The sequence below is a fragment of the Bos javanicus genome, chromosome 29 (genome assembly GCF_032452875.1).
Source record: "Bos javanicus breed banteng chromosome 29, ARS-OSU_banteng_1.0, whole genome shotgun sequence".
Taxonomy (NCBI): Eukaryota; Metazoa; Chordata; class Mammalia; order Artiodactyla; family Bovidae; genus Bos; species Bos javanicus.
The window spans coordinates 9,215,130-9,232,536 of record NC_083896.1 but is presented as its reverse complement, the minus strand read 5'-3'; the positions used below and the strand labels follow the sequence as shown (position 1 = coordinate 9,232,536).

The 17,407-nt window shown below is 47.1% G+C and overlaps 1 protein-coding gene across 4 annotated transcripts in view; it reads right to left on the bottom strand.

The window, feature by feature from the left end:
• The window catches only part of ME3 (malic enzyme 3), a 220,759-nt gene that overhangs the window by 76,602 nt on the left and 126,750 nt on the right, over positions 1-17,407 (bottom strand). For all 4 annotated transcript variants that reach the window (XR_009734485.1, XM_061406030.1, XM_061406029.1 and 1 more), the window contains one exon: positions 230-305. Coding sequence is in view for 3 of the 4 variants with exons in the window: in XM_061406030.1 (XP_061262014.1) it covers positions 230-305 (76 nt within the window). In the remaining variant the exon portion in view is untranslated. The remainder of the gene's footprint in view (positions 1-229; positions 306-17,407) is intronic.

The following is a 17,407-nucleotide window of genomic DNA, read 5'->3' as shown; positions in this document are numbered from 1 at the left end:
GATGATGATGATGACAGACAGTTTCACAAGGGTATCTGGTTAACGCAAGCCTTCACTCCATGGTGCATTTGTGCTTGGCTATAACTGGACTATGGTCTGGGACTGGGGGAATGGATTTGGTGTCCTGTCTTCAGTGTTGCAATGGCCCCTCTTATAGCTCAGAATGACTAGCGCAGGCTGAAAGGATTCATCCAACAAGACAGCAATAGCAAAGAAAGCAGGATCATACCTTAATATCGTCTTCCGGCCAGGAGTTGAGCATTGTTGCAAGGTGGCCCTTGTCATGAACGGTGATAAACAGCCCACTGGGAAAAACAAAGCACATGCCCACAGACAGACCAGTCAGACCAGGAACGCAGCAGGGGCCACAAGCACTGTGTATCGTTGTATCGCTTAATTTTGGCCACAGATCGGGGCTGAGGGGGTCCCTGTTCAAAGTCCAAACAGTTTACAGCCCTGCCCTGGGCTTCCTTCAACTGCTCCCCACAGGGGAAGGGCTCCATGGGGCCAAGGGATGTATCCCCCTGGAGTCTGTGCTTGCCGCAGCCTGTACCCTTCTCCCCCTAGGCCAGGCACCCAGGACCCCAGAATCATCTCCCTGAGTGGTCCCAGGCTGCTTTCAGGGGCTGGGTGGGCCTCTTCTCTGGGTCCCCCCTTCCAAGGACAGACCACACTGCAGTGGGTGGGTCCGCAAGCCTGGGGCCATGACTGGAACTTGGACATGTGGGCGGTGATGTCTAGATACCCGTCCACGTGGTCCCTTGCCATGGAGGATGGAGCTGGGGACAGAAAGGGGCGGGCTGCCAGCCACAAGCCTATTTCCTCTGTACCACTTGAGTCTGAGAATTCTAAATTCAAACTTGGCCTTCCAGACCATATGAAGATATATCTGTAAAGCAGGAGGATGAAACATATTTTACTTAACAGTTTGTTAGCTTGACTTTGAACTTCTAATGTTTGGACCTAAGTCTGTGGATATGAATCTCCTGTCCTGGGATCAGCGGTGAGAGGACATGTGTGCCTGGTGAGGAGGTTGTGGGTGGTGCAGAGGATGGCAAGTGGTCTGGACCAGTTCCTTCTTTTCCCTTTTTTTTTTTTTTTGACCAATGCACCCAAGAGAGAGAGGCTCCTTTGACTTGTGAAGTATCCAGGCCCGAACACGCAGTCTGTTTTTGCCAGTGTGAGAGGGTTGGGGAAGTGCGTGTTAGGGGTGTGCTTCCCTGTTCTACTTGCCCTGCCTAAATCAGAGTGCTTCCCCCAAACGGCTGCCGTGGCTTCACGAGGTGCTTGGATTTTGTGAGCCATTACTGCAGTCATGCCCTCGTTAGCACTGTAAGCACCATGGCCCTGTTCTTCGGTCCCACCGGTCTTGTGAAACCCTCACACTTAAGAAAACCCACTTTCTGCTCCCTGTGCCTTCCCAGCCAGGCCCCGAGGGTAGATGGAGACAGCCCTGCTCCAGGGCAGGCTGATCGCACCACCATCCACTCTCGGCATCAACCCACACAGACTCTCAGCGTTGACCGGTCTCCTTGCCTACAGTGCTTCTCTGATCAAAATTCACTCTTTCCACTCTTTGCAAAGACTGTTGCAACTTCTTTGCTCTCAGGCCTCCAACTGCCTCACCTTTCCCCTCACTGCCCTAGTGACCATGTCTGTGATGTCACAGGAAGCATCTCTTGTCAGTTTTCCACCAGCAAACCTATACACTTCCGTATCTGCAGCCAATCCTCCCATTGCAGTGAAAATTACAGAGCCTGAAACAGACAGAAACTGCAGAGGAATCTGCCTCTGAGAGCAGGAATTATACCCTTTGAGATTTGCCCATCTGTGGCTTTTGCTTGAGGGCAGTCTAATATGCAAGTAGCTTGAGGCAGCAGAAAGCCTCAGTCCTACTAGTTTGAGGTGTCAGAGAAGTGAGTTGGAGCTGGAAGAGCACTCAGAAAGTGAAGGGGAAAGTTCTGGAAGGGAAGGCGATGCAGAGAGGATGAACATCCAATTTTGTGTGTAAAACCTGCCCAAATAACTGGCTGATGATTCACCTATACATACCCAAGGGTCTGGCAAAAAAAAAAAAAAAAAAAAAAACTGCAGCTGGACATTGAAAGAACCCAGCAGAGATTTCCACTGCTGCCCATCAGTAGGGACAGAGTTTGGAACTTGAGTCCAGCCTACTTGGACTCCAAAATTACTGTGCACGGTGACTGCAGCCATTAAATTACAAGAGGCTTGCTCCTTGGAAGAAAAGTTATGACAAACCTAGACATCACATTAAAAAGCAGAGACATCACTTTGCCAACAAAGGTTTGTATAGTCAAAGCTATGGTTTTTCCAGTAGTCATGTATGTATGTGAGAGTTGGACCATAAAGAAGGCAGAGTGCCAAAGAATTGATGCTTTTGAATTGTGGTGTTGGAAAAGACTCTTGAGAGTCCCTTGGACTACAAGGAGATCCAACCAGTCAATCCTAACAGAAATAAACCCTGAATATTCATTGGAAGGACTGATGCTGAAGCTGAAGCTCCAATACTTTGGCCACCTGATGTGAAGAGTAGACTCACTGGGAAAGACCCTGTTGTTGGGAAAGACTGAGGGCATGAGAAGAGGGCGGCAGAGGATGAGATGGTTGGATGGTATCACCCGAATCCACGGACATGAATTTGAGCAAACTCCAGGAGATAGTGAAGGAAAGGAAAGCCTGGCATGCTGCAGTTCCTGGGGTCACAAAGAGTTGGACACGACTCAGCAACTGAACAACAACAACAAAAATAAAAATTAGTCTTCTGAGAAACAAAACAATCCAGAGTTCACAGAATTCAGGGTACAGAGAGGTCTATTATAATAGCCTGTTTACTTTATCTATGTTAGACACCATCCATAATAAAAAAATTAAACAAAATAAAACAAGAAAAACACCACTGAACTCCAAACTATTCTTGACTTCCACGGTCCCTGCCAAGACTGTTTCTTCCTTCTCTTCTCTCCCATAGCTAGACTTCTTGGAAGCGCTGTCTACACTAGCCGCTTCCATTTTTCCATCTTCCACTGAAACATGTCGTTACCAACACTGCTCTTGCCAAGGCCCCAGATGATGTCCACTTGAGAAATACAAGCAGCTTTCTAGCCTTCGTCTCCTTTGTCTTCTCAGCAGCCTCTGACACTTTAAGCCTCTGGCTTCAGTGACTCCGCTCTCGTGTTTTTTCTTCTATCTCTCAGGCTGCTCCTTCTTAGGATATTCCCGCTGGATCATCCCACCACTAGGTGTTAGAGTTCCTCCCAAATTTGCACTGCCCCATTCTCCTTCTCTCTTGCCTGGAAAATCCCTTGGGCAGAGGGCCTGGTAGGCTGTAGTTCATGGGGTCACTAAGAGTCGGACATGACTGAGCGTCTTCACTTTCACTTTTCACTTTCACGCATTGGAGAAGGAAATGGCAAACCACTCCGGTGTTCTTGCCTAGAGAATCCCAGGGATGGGGGAGCCTCGTAGGCTGCCGTCTATGGGGTCGCACAGAGTCGGACACGACTGAAGCTACTTAGCAGGAGCATCAGCAGCATTCTCCTCACTCTTCCTCTTTCTCTATATGATCTCAACAGTGCTCAAGGCTTTTGGCCAGTGACTCTCAAAGATCTGCAGACCAGAGTTTTTCATCTTTGGTACTACTGACATTTTGGGTGGGATAATTCTTTGCTGTGAAGGGTGAGGATGTCATGTGCGCTGTGGAACGTTGGGCAGCGTCCCTGTCTCTCCCCACTAGATGCCAGCAGCACCCCACACACTGCTGTGAGAGCCAAAAATCTCTCCAGACGTTGGTAAACATTCCCTGGGGAGAAAATGTGCCTCTGATTTTAGAGCCATTGTTCTAGACATTTATATTCAACTGCCTGCCTGCCATCTCCCTTCGTATGTCTCGAAGGCACTTTAAACTTCACCTGTCCAAAATCAAATTATGATCTAGATGTGCATCGCTAGGACTCAAAGACAAGACAAAACAAAAACCCAAGACAAACCTGACTCTCCTCTCCCGCTTCCTTTCTCAGTAACTATTTCCCTCAGGCATGTAGTTTAACAATCCCAGACCCCCAGAAGCATCTTCGACACTGTCCTTTTTCCCTTTTATATAACCCCTGCCAAGTTGTTCACTTCTGCTCTGGAATTACCTCCTGGTTCATACACTTCTTTCACCCCTGACACCACTGACCTGGTCCAGACTCCCAGTACAGCTGTTCCCTAAAGCACCACAATAACTCTGTGACACCCTCTCTTGTCTCCACCTAATCTAGTATCTACATAAAAGAAAGAGCGATGTTCTTGAAATCAAAGCCTTACTGTGTTTTTGGCTATGCCTCTCAACTTGCAGGCTCTTAGTTCCCTGACTAGGGATTGAACCTGGGCCACAGCAGTGAAGGCACCAAGTCCTAACCATTGGACCACAGAAAACTCCAAAACCTTACTTTGTTATCCCCTGTGATAAATATCTTTCATGTCTTTCCATGGTTCTTGGGACAAAGACTCAAGTCCTCAGCCTGGTCCACCTATGAGGCCCTGTATAGTCTGGCCCTTGACAACTTCTTCACTTTATCCTTATTGCTTTCTCCAGTCATTGACCACACTGGCCTTCTTTCCATTCCTCCATGTGTCAAGATTTTCTTAGTCCATGGCCAGTTCATACACTGTTCCCTTTGCCTGGCACCCCTGGCCTCTCTGCATTCTATCAATATGCTTAGTTAATTCCTACTTATTTTTCAGATGACTTCCAAGTCAAATTTGGGGCTCCTTGTTAAAATTCTCAAGTATCCCATCCTTACACACACAAACCTATTACAGTTATTTATGTGGTTATTTAGTTAAATGCTACTCTCATTAGACTGTAAACTTCACTGGGGCAAGGCAAGCATTTACTCTGTTGTTGACCACTGTATACCTAAACCTAGTCCATAATAATACTCACACATTATTTTTGAAGAAGTGAACTACAAGGATGGTTGAAGGTTGAGTGATGAAGGTGAAAGGTGTAGAGTTTGGTATAAGTTTGGTATAAGTTGGAGTGAAAGAAGCTTTCATGTGGGCTATGTTGTATCATGCTCAAGGGATCAGTGTGCTGGGCTGGGTGGCACTGGGCTGTGCTTGTGGCTCAAAGCAGGGAAATGCATCTATAAAGGGAGTGGACAGGCCAGTGGGGAGAAAAATTCCAGAGCCTAAGACTTGGGAGTTGCCAGGCTCTTTCCACTATGTTGACTGGGGACAATGTGGGTCTCCGAATTAACTTACTCATTAGGTTTGAGAGCAAGTTCCAGGAATTTTCTGGCCTACTCTAAAATGACCATAGAGCACTTAGTTGTACCCATCAAGACAAAAACAAGAATCAGATTGATTTCTTGGAACTTGTTGCTAAAGATCATCTCTATGCAGTTTGAGTTTGGAAAAAAAAAATTATACTGTGTTGATAGTAATGAACTTCAAAGACTTCCCTAGATGAGATAAACAGTCACACATGGTGAGCATCCTGAAGTTTAAATACTGGTACCTGCCTTGGGGGCTTCCCAGTGGCTCAGTGGTAAAGAATCTGCCTGCAATGCAGAAGACACTGGTTCCATCCCTGGGTGGGGAAGATCCCCAGGAGGAGGGCATGGCAACCCACTGCAGTATTCTTGCCTGGATAAGCCCATAGACCCAGAGGAGCTTGGTGGGCTACAGTCCATGCGGTCACAAGAGTAGGGCACGACTGAAGTGACAGCACGCACGCACGCACCTGCCTTGGTGTCAGCAGTGGTAAGCGGGCCAAGTTGAGCCTGTATGCCTGGGACCTTTCAAAGAACCACCCTCTCTACTTCCAAACCAGTTGCTGCTCTGAGGTTTGGCCTGAGGAGGCCTTGTTGGGGACTGTGACTCTTTCTTAGCTTCTATTTTTCCACAGCTGCAGCTCTGATATTCATAAGCAATTTCCGCACCCCTCCCCCGCCAGGTCGTCTGGAGCTAGTCACGTGGAACAACAATGCTAACAAAGGGGCCCATTCTTTCCAGCTGGAAAAACCAGGTCTCAGCCCAAGGCTCACGGATGACTCACCGGGTGACCTTGGGGAAGTCATTTACTCACATTAATTAAGCCCTATGACGCATTCCTGGCCTCAAGAAGTTCTTAACCCTGACCTGTTTTGGAAATGTCCCTTAGAGCCAAACAACTTCTCTTCTCAGCATTACTTTTTACCAGATAGAGGCTTAGTAATGATATTTAGCAAAAAGCTCACATGTTAAGGGATAAGAGTCAGGCACCATTTTAGATCTTAGCAAAGCTCTCATGTGATTAATTCTAAACACAGGAAAAGTATGATTATGGAAATAATCGGCTACATAAAAATAGGCTCTCTTTGTGGCAGATAAGAAGAGGGTGGAGGGACATTTCAAATGAATGTTTTTAAACTGAGATTTGAGCTAAAAAGTTTCAAAAGATGACTTTTTTTCTTTTTTGCATATATAATTTTATGCTCAGAGATCACGGTGCAAAAATAAAACTGAAATATATTAACGGCTTTTAATGACTTCTCAAAGTGCATTTCCATTTATTACATAACTCACAGCTACCAGTCTTTCCCAAAGGATTGCCCTGGAAGAGGATTTTGAGACATCCAGTCCAAAGACCTCACTATATAAACGAGGACATGGAAGTTCAGAGAGGTGAAGTGATTTGCCTGAGGTCACACAGCTCACAAGCAGCAGAACCTACTTGAACCAAGATGCTGAGTCCAGTGCTCTTTCTGTTGCCCCAGACTGCCTATTCTTTCCAGAGACCTAGTTCCCAATGAAGAGCTAGGGACATGGACCAAAATGGAGCATCATAGGCGCTCATTGGAACCACCGATGAAAGATTTCTCTTGATGCATGTTGGTGAGGAAGTAAAATGTGCAGAGTGAGGGATTATGAGGTTAAACAAATGGACTGTGGGTTCAGTGGGATCCTAGGGGGAAATCCCTTGCCCATCCCTCCACTTCCTACCCAAATTGCATCTAGACCAGCTCAAAAAGAAGATATTTCCAGGGAAGGAGACCTCTTAGATGCCCTCAGCAACCTATTTTCAGGTTTAACTACTTCCACTCAAAGAAGCGGGGTGGGCATTAGTTTTTCCTAGCAATACATGGTGATGGGGTTGGTTCTTATCTCTGCTGTCATGAGGTTCTGACCAAGTGAGAAATGCAGATACTCACTTCTCTGCATTCCTGTTTAGTGGCTTCAGGAAGAATACTTCAGTGCCTGGGAGGTGCACTGACCCACACCTGCTCAGTCTCACCAGAGATCTCCAGCCCATACAGTCCTGGGCACGGGCATGGGGATTTTCAGGGATTACTTCCAATAAAACAGATCACTAAGAGTGATGAGGGTGCAAGCGACTCCAGAGAAGTTCAGAGAAATGGCAGGGGGAGGTAGCAGAGAGGAGGTGTTAAATGTATGCGCTCTGCGGCCACAGCATCTGGGTTCAGATGCTGCCTTCGCTCCTCACTGGCCGAGTGGCTGTGGACAGGTTACCCTTCCCCAAGCTGCACTTCCTTATCTGTAAAATGGAGAACTTGACAGTAGCTGCTTCATGCCTGTTATAAGGATCAACTATGACAACGCATATTTAAAGAGTTTACTATGGTGCCTGCTGGCGTGTAGTAAGTGCCCAACAAATGGCAGCGCTAAGAGTTGCTGGGTTGGCGTAGTTAGTGGTTAGGAGTGCAGGCTGGGGAGTCAGCATCCAGATGCTGGCGAAATGCCTAGCGAGGAACTGCTCATAGTAAGTGCTCACTAAACACTCAGAGCTAATCATTAATTCATATTTCAGTGAGACTTATACCAAGTCAGTGTGCGTGCTTGTCAGGGGCTAGGGTTGACAGTTCAGTGTGCCTTTGGTGAAACAGGAAGGCAATCAAAGTTTGGTAGAAAATCTTGCAGTATGAGGGTCACCGAACAAGAGCAAGACAGAGTTCTTTGGTGATGCACTTTTGGGACTAAAAGTTTCCATTCCCTGAAAGAACTAGTGTTCAATAAGGATGAGATCAAGGGCAGCTGGAAATGGAATACACATCGCGGAAGAGCAATATTCATCCACTCTGCCATTCAACCATCCATTCGCTCATCCACTGAACAGGCTCTTTGACATGTCTGGAACCCTGTTTAGCCCTTTATGTACATTGTCTTATTTCTCACACAACACTCTCAGATGGGCTTCCTCCCCATTTCTATAGATGAGATTCAGATGGAAGCAATGTAAAGGCAGAGGTGAGGTTTAAACACAGGACTCTTGGAAGCTCGGAAACGCGGCTCCTTCATGTGTGTGATTTGGGATCAGTCACTTCAATTTCATGGCAAATAGATGGAGAAACAGTGGCTGACTTTATTTTTCTGGGCTCCAAAATCACTGCAGATGGTGACTGCAGCCATGACATTAAAAGACGCTTACTCCTTGGAAGGAAAGTTATGACCAACCTAGACTGCATATTAAAAAGCAGAGACACTACTTTGTCAACAAAGGTCCATCTAGTCAAGGCTATGGTTTTTCCAGTGGTCATGTATGGATGTAAGAGTTGGACTATAAAGAAAGCTGAGTGCTGAATAATTGATGCTTTTGAACTGTGGTGTTGGAGAAGACTCTTGAGAGTCCCTTAGACTGCAAGGAGATCCAACCAGTCCATCCTAAAGGAGATCACTCCTGGGTATTCATTGGAAGGACTGATGTTGAAGCTGAAACTCCAATACTTTGCCCACCTGATGCAAAGAGGTGACTCATTTGAAAAGACCCTGATGCTGGGAAAGATTGAGGGCAGGAGGAGAAGGGGATGACGGAAGATGAGATGGCTGGATGGCATCACTGACTCAATGGACATGGGTTTGGGTGGACTCTGGGAGTTGGTGATGGACAGGGAGGCCTGGTGTGCTGTGATTTATGGGGTCGCAAAGAGTCGGACACAACTGAGCAACTGAAATGAACTGACTTCAACTCTCCGTGTCTCAGTTTTCCCTTCAGTAAAATGGGAACTGTGGCTTCTCCATTACGGAGTGACCAGGAGGACCAAGCAAGGCGAGTTCACACACTCTGTACACTATAAAGGCCTGAAGGCATGTGAGTCCTCATAGGTGTCTGACCTTGGGACAGGTCAGACAGCTGCAAGAATCCTGGGAGTTCTATGGGGATTCTGAGCAGGGGAAGGGGGGTGGTTTAAGCGTGCTGGCCTCCCTGGTTTCCTGGCGGCCCTTTCTGGCTGAATGGGCTAGTATTTTGGGTGCCAATTTGCTCTCGGCCTGTTTCAATCTTCTCTTGGTGAGAAGAAGCCACCCTCCCCCACAACCGTGCCCCCTACCCTGAATGCGGCCATGTGAGACGATGCCCTGACGGCTGGTGTGATGCTCTTGGCCTATTCTGGAGCACAAAAGGAGGCAGGAAGGCGGGGAGTTCCAGGGAGCACTGGGCCTGGCTCCGCTGAGACGCGCAGGCACTTCCGGCTTTTGAGTGAATGCAGGCTGCCCTGGGGAACTCCTGGGCGCTGAGCACCCTGCAGGGAGCTACGGTAACCTGAGTACTCATCAAGGCTAAAGACTCCTCTGAGCAATCAGAACAGACGCCCTTGGCCACTCCTGGTGCTGTGAGGATGGGCCTCTGTCTGAGAGGCGCTCACGGGGATCTGTCATGTTAACAGCCCTTAACTGAAACAAGAAAAAAAAACAAAAATAACTTTGGCTACTGATTACTTTCCCCAAGTTTTTCCTGTTTGCTTCAGGGAAACAATTTTGAAATTTTAGGAAAGAAAAAAATAAATATATATATAAAGAATCCGGCAAGCTGCCAACTTATGGAATCAAGGCTTAAATAAATATATGCCCTGCTTTACAGAACATTCCTGAAGTTTCGAGTTGTCCACCTCTTCGAGGCCCTGTGGACTATAGCATGCCAGGCTCCTCTGTCCATGGGATTCTCCAGGCAAGAATATTGGAGTGGATTGTCATGCTCTTCTGCAGGGGATCTTCCCCACCCAGGAATCCTGGGTTTCCTGCATTGAAGGCAGATTCTTTACTGCTGAGCCACCAAGGAAAGAAAATACACCTAAAACAATACTGTATGTGTATTTCGGAGGTTACTGTTTAAAGGGAGACTGCAGAGAATTGTCCAGGAATGTAAATCACTGTCCCCTGATTTACAGCTTTCACAAATTTGGACCTTCCTACTTTGGTTTCTAGAAACAGAACCCAGGTTCCTTCTCAGCCGATGCTTGGACATCAGGGCCTGAGAAGGAGTGGTTGGAGATGGGGGGTCAGCCCTCTCTCGCCCAGAGTTCTGGGCTAAATATGTGGCCAGGAAAGGGAAAGGATTCATGCCTAACAAAAACGAAATACCTCCTTTATTCTCTCACACTTGACTCATTTGGCCTAAAAGACATGCTTGCTCCAGGTCTGACCTGATACTTAGGGGTGCGTGTTGAAAGCTAGTATGTAATTCACCGTCTGCTCCTTCGCCGGGGCCATCGGTACTGTTCCAGAGGAGGCCACCTCCGGACCCGGCCCTGGAGTGGGGACGACGCTGAGCACAGGCCCCAGGTGACGCACGGGTCACGATGCAGAAGCACGGAGTAAGCTTTCCACAGCATCATCTAGCCATGGCCCACTCTGTGCCACAACATCCTTCAGAGATGCCTGTTACATAAATCGAGATACTGGCGCTCTGGGTAAAGCAGAGGCGAGAGCCTTCCTTCTTGGAGGATCTTCTCATTACTCTTCATCTCAGCGATCACTGTTCCTACAACAGAGCTCAGGCAATGACAGCAGAGGAGAAGGATTCCTACCTGGCGCTATAGCATTGCAGGTTGCTGCTAAGTCGCTTCAGTCGTGTCCGACTGTGTGTGACCCCACAGATGGCAGCCCATTAGGCTGCCCTGTCCCTGGGATTCTCCAGGCAAGAACACTGGAGTGGGTTGCCATTTCCTTCTCCAATGCATGAAAGTGAAAAGTGAAAGTGAAGTCGCTCAGCTGTGTCCGACTCTTAGCGACCCCATGGACTGCGGCCCACCAGGCTCCTCCATCCATGGGATTTTCCAGGCAAGAGTACTGGAGTGGGGTGCCATTGCCTTCTCCTTGCAGGTTAGCGGCTGTTATTTAGAACAGTACGTCTTCAGTGCACAGCTCCTCCCTCGAGACGGCATGTTCTACGAGGGCAGGACAACATCGCTCTTGTTCACTGCTGTAACCCGGGGGCTCAGCATAGCACCAAGCACACAACAGGGGCTCCAGAAGGCGAATACGTGTTGGGTATGCTGAGCGGTCCAGAATGTGGGTGCTGAAATGAGACAGAGCTGAGCCTCTGTGTTTTCAGTTAGAAACTGGGTGTACAATAACACCTATCTCAACGTGTTTCGGTGAGGATTCAATGAAATAACAGATCAGGCACAGGGGTAGTGCTTGGCGTGCAGTAACCACTCGCAAATGGTAGCTGATACTGGTTACTTAGACTAGGAAGCAATAACATATCCAAATATTTTCTGGGTGACAGAAAATTCCAAGCCAAGAAAATAAAACAATTCAAAATTGAAGTGTGTGCTTCCCTCTAAAAAGATACTAAAACCTTAACTCCTGGTGCCTGCTGTGGAAATTGGGTCTTTGAAGACGTCATTAAGATGAGGTCATTAGGTTGTTTCCATGTCGGAGCTATTGTAAATAGCGCTGCAATGAACACTGGGGTGCATGTATCTTTTGGAATTATGGTTTTCTCCAGGTAAAAAAAAAAAAAAAAGATGAGGTCATTAGGAAGGTCTTTCATTCAAAATGGGGTTTCCCAGGTGGCTCAGCAGCAAAGAATCCACCTGCCAATACAGGAGACACAGGAGTCATGAGTTCAATCCCTGGGTAGGGAAGATCCTCTGGAGTAGGAAATGGCAACCCACCCGAAAATTCTTGCCTGGAAAATTCCATGGGTAGAGGAGCCTGATGGGCTACAATCCATGGGGTCACAAAGAGTCAGACACGACTGGGCATGCACACACTCCATCCAAAATGACTGGAGTCTTTATGAAAAGAGGTGAAGATGGAGACATACGGGGAGAAGAAGGCCATGTGGTGATGCAGGCAGAGATTGGAGTGGGGTGTCTACAAGCCAAGGGATGTCAAGGACCACTGGCAAACTATAGGAGCTGGTAGAAAGGACTGCCCTCTACAGATCTCAGATAGACCTCAGCTCTGTCGACCCTTGTCAGACTTGCAGCCTCCACAACTGTGGGGCAATGAATTTCTGCTGTTTTCAGCCACTGCGTTTGTGGCACTTTGTTACAGGGAAGCTAGTACACCAGTATCCAATTTTTGTGCAGTGCCACAAGCAGGGGTGATCCTGATTTCTTCTCTGAACCTGTCTTAAAACTCAGTCTGTAGGAATTTTGTCAGGGCAAGTGCAGGAGAGGTTTCCTCCCACTGACAAAGGCCTGTAAATGACAACACTATCTCCACTTTTCAACAGGAGCCAGAAAATTCTCTTGAATTTTAGAATTCAGTTACACTGAGAAAGAAAAACAAAGATAACGCTCACTTAGGAGAATGCTCTTTCTTGAGAAAAAGACTCTTAGCCCTTATCTCCCCCTGCAGAGGAGGGACCCTTAGAAGTTTCCTAAAATAGAACTGAGAGAGGAGAAAAAAAAACACAACAAAACCCACTCAAAGAGACAACATTCATTTAGGCTTCCTGGCACCAAGTCCAACATAAAAAGGAGGACTTAATTAAAGCAGGGTCAGTGACATCAGGCAAACCACCGAGGCCCGGCTCAGGAGGAGGGACGTGAACTTTCAATTTGGGAACAAAGGTTTGCTGTTGCCACGGAACCACCATTCCGCACATTTTTGGCAGCAAGGAAACCTGGCCTCCGAAAGCACGCAAGAGACTATTTTTAAAGCCTAGCAGCAGCCTCCTGGTCTCAACAGCGCAGCTGGAGAAAGTAGGTCGGAGAAGTCCCAGGGCCCAGCACCTGGCGAGGCAGAGGCTGAGGATGCGGCGAGGTAGCCGCCCTGCTGGGAGGAGTGTAAGCATCACGTTCTCCCCTGGTTCTGCGAAACGTCCGCGGGGCAGTGTGAATAAAGGGGCGGGGGAACACCTATCCGTGGCAGGTCACTCACAAGCTTGCCTTGGTTTTAGTTTCCACCTCGAGGGACATTTTGACTCTTAACCCACTGAGCCATAGCTCACCTGCCGGCCCTCCTACCACCCCTGCCGTTCCCCCTTGTCTCCCTCGGAGGCGGGCAGGTGTCCCCTCCCACCCTGAGATGGCCCCCTTTCCTCCTGGCCCTCCAACATGACAGTAAGGGAGGGTGCCTGCCTTCGCAGTGAGGCATAAAGGCGTGAACTGGAGTTCCGACCGCACCACTGGGCTGGGGTGGGCGGGGCTTCCTTGAGGGTACCGCCTGCCTCGCCCCCAGCGCTGGCTTCATGCAACCAGCTTTAGGCAGCCAGCACGGTGCTGGGATCCTGGGAAATAAGGAAGAATGGGACTTTACCTCTGATCCAGTGGAGTTTTTTGTTCTAGGCAGACTAGGAAAAAAATAAAATAAAATAGAGTATAATGGGGAACAATGGAGATGCGCTTAGAGGATGGGGAGATGACAGAACAGGCAACCTCTGGATGGCTCATTCATAGAGCCCCAGAGCTGGGCGGGGAGCCCCCACTTTGGGGCACTCGGGCCCTTCCTTCTCACCCTCTCTCCTTTTGCTGCTGCTGGACGGTTTCCTTCAAGTAGACCTGAAGCATCTGGAGAGAAGGGACCATGTCTTCCACCTTCACTGACGTCCATGGGTCCCCCAAGTACAGCCCTATAAACATCATGTCCACTTCAAAAGGGAATCTCTGAACAGACTCCGTTCTCTCCTCTGTGCGGGAATGGAGTGGTTGGGAAAAGGGCAGTAGAAAATTTCCACGAGTATATCCAGCTCTGTGAGTGTTGAAAAGTTAAGATGTCTCTGAGCTTGCTTCCCCATCTGAAAAATTTATCAATAGAAAGTAGATCACATAACCTGTAGAAATCTATGGGTCTGTGACATAATCTGGGCTTCCCTGATGGCTCAGTGCTAAAGAACCTGCCTGCCAATGTAGGAGATGTGGGTTCGATCTCTGGGTTGGGAAGATCCCCTGGAGAAGGAAATGGCAACCCACTCCAGTATTCTTGCCTGGGAAATCCCATGGACAGAGGAGTCTGGAAGGCTACAGTCCATGGGGTCGAAAGAGTTAGACACAGGTATTAAACAACAACAACAATGACATAATCTAACAAGCCCTGAATGTTAGACCTAGAATGGTTACAAGAGCATGAATTTGCAGGTAGACAGACCTGGACTCAAATCCTAGGTCTTACCCTTATTCACCGAGCAACCTTAGCAAATTACTAACCTGAGTGTCAGTTGCTCGTTGCTAAACCGGGGCTTGAGTTAACAGTTAAATCCATCTCATTAAGCCGGTGTGAGCATTAAATAAAATAAGGTCACAAAGTAGCCTCTTGAAAAATCTTAAACTGGAACGTAAGATGTGTTTCTCAAATGAATGAATGTCAGTTTCTCTCTAAGAGACACGGAAATGCATGCTGTGGTTCTTCAGTAGGGTGAGCACATATTCTGGTTTGCCTGTGTCTTGACACAATTATTTGTGTTTCCTTTCACTCTCAAAAACTTACAGAACTGCAGGTCCAGCCTATTAAATTCAATACTGCAAACATTTATGGGGAACCTAGCAGGCAAAGTCAGGGTCATTTTTTTGGTGGCATCATGTGAACCCTGTCCCGGTGTAGTCTCTAAGTCATTAATATTAACCCTACTGGCAACAAGCGTCTGTGAAGTGTGTAGCGGCACCAACAGTCTTTTGCTCTCTCTGACTTTTGGGAAAAATCTACAACATACCCTGTGCCAAACTCTGCAGAGTGGGTGTTGAATCCACACAGAGGATGCAGCCTTCAAGGCTTTAAACCTACAAAACTCAGGCTTGTCTTGGCTCTCTGAAGGCCTGATCTTTGGCCTCAAGTAAGTCATGTCATTTTTACCTCAGTTGTGATAAGTAAAATGTAGGAAAGAGAGAAAGAGAAGAAACCAGCATTTGTTTCATTCCTGCTAGAGTCTGAATGTTTCCCTCCATATGCTGAAATCCTAATGTCCAATGTGATGGTATTAGGAGGTGGGGCCTTTGGGTGGAGCGCTCCTGAATGAGATTAGTGCCCTTATACATGAGGCTCTGAAGAGTTCCCTAACCCCTTCTACCATGTGAGGATAAAAGGACAAGTCTACTACCAAAAGTGAGCCCTCATCCATGGCATTGACGATGCCAGGGCTCTGATCTCAGACTTTCAGCTTCTGGAACTGCAGAAATAAATTTCTGTTGTTTATAAGCCACACAGTCTGTGGTATCTTGCTACAGCAGCCAGAATGGACTACGACAGCTCCCAGTGGGAGCATTTTACAAATGCTACACCATTTACTCATCACCGTGAGCCTAGGAAGCTGGCATCATTCTCATTCACACCTGGGAGTACTGAAGGTCCTTGAGGCAAACATCCCTGAGACAGGAAGTAGCCTAAGTAGTAAGGCAAGCAGGTAAGAGGTCATCACACTTTCATGTCCTTCTTGCTGAAGCTTCAGAAGATATCTGTAACACACTAAGCCCTCTAATAGACAGGCTTCTATTAAAATAGAGAAAAACTGGAATAAGTTTCTAAGTGTTTCAACTATTTTTTTTCTTCCTGGAATTTGCAAATATCATTTTCTGCTCTGATGTCTTTGATTATGAGATGCTTTTTGGCAGGAGAAAATTGTTCTAGTTGAATTCCAAGGGTTGAGGAATTTCTCCATCTGTTCTCTTTGAATCAGAAGGATCCTGATAAGGTGTAGAATAAGAAACTGAAAAGAAAGTGTGGTTTTCATTTTTAAGAAAGCCTGTGTACACGGAAAGCTGGTGAAGAGTGTATTTCCATCACATCATTAGCTGAGTGAACAATTTATAATCCGGAGGGAAAAAAGGCCCCATAGATGAAAATTTCATCTGAAACTGACACCCCTGTTCAAATAGCAAATCATTTCAGAATCTGAAAATTCTAATTTTGCAACTCACAGACGCTTCCAATTAGAACAGGGAAGGTTAGCGTGGTTTCAGCTGTTAGTTGAAAATATTAAAACATGCCAAGAAAACTCAGAGTTGGTACAAAGGAGTTTCTTTTTCTACTGAAATATTTACTCCTCCAAAAATAATAATCACAGAGACGTCAGGCCCCGTTTCCCCCAAGAAGTCACACTTAACACTCTTCTCTTTCTTTTATGGCTGGGAACGTGGCACAGACCCACATATGCCTCCACTTTATAAAACAAACACACACCTTCCTGCCGTCTGGAAGGCCTTGAGTTAATCTGGGTCTGTGGGCAATAAGTTTTTGGAACGTGGCTCTGTTCTGACACGAACTTCTGATTTATCCAAGCAAATAATCATCAAACCCGAGAGTCTGAAACTGCTATACCTCTGACTCAGAGGCCTTGCCAATGAGTCGCTTGTTTACAGGTATGTGCAAGATTGTGAGAGAGAAACATCCTGTTTTTCCAAAGCAGGTTGGAGAAGTAGCCCGCATATTTTTTTCCAAGTGCGTCATAAAATCTCTGTAGCCTCAGTTTGAGGAACAGACTGGGAGCGCAGATCCCTGTCGAGAAACAATAGGCCTCTAAGTCAAGGGCCAGCTGAAGCTGTACAAGCTCAGATCCATTTTATGCTGGCATGTAGAAGACGATTCTATGGGCAGACATCTGAGCCCTGTCTTGAAGCAATTTGTAAGCGGAAGATTCTGCCCACTTTAATTTGTCGTGTAAACAGTTCTGGAGTTATCACCGCATATTAGTCATGAAAGCTGGAATCTGATAAAAAGAGAGCAGAATGCACTTTTCAGAGAGGACAAAAGTTCACTGGGAAAACATATGTGCAAACCTCAGGGACCCTGATCAGTGGAAGCAAATGCAAGAGACAGCTAAGTGCCTGGAACCAAATGAATGAGAGAGCCACTCATCAGGGGTAATTAGTGGGGATGGGGGGGTGTGGGGGGGTATTTAATATAATTTATCATTTTGACCGAGTTTAGCTTTTAGATCTTGAGAAAACTCAAGATCAGGAATGTTCAAGGCCAAGAAAATATTTGCTCTGAGATGACTGGAAAACAACGTATGTTTCTCTTGTCAGGAGAAAGTTCCAACTGCTGCTGCTGCTGCTAAGTCGCTTCAGTCATGTCCGACTCTGTGCGACCCCATAGACAGCAGCCCATCAGGCTCCCTGGGATTCTCCAGGCAAGAACACTGGAGTGGGTTGCCATTTCCTTTTCCATTGCGTGAAAGTGAAAAGTGAAAGTGAAGTCGCTCAGTTGTGTCTGACTGGTAGCGACCCCATGGACTGAA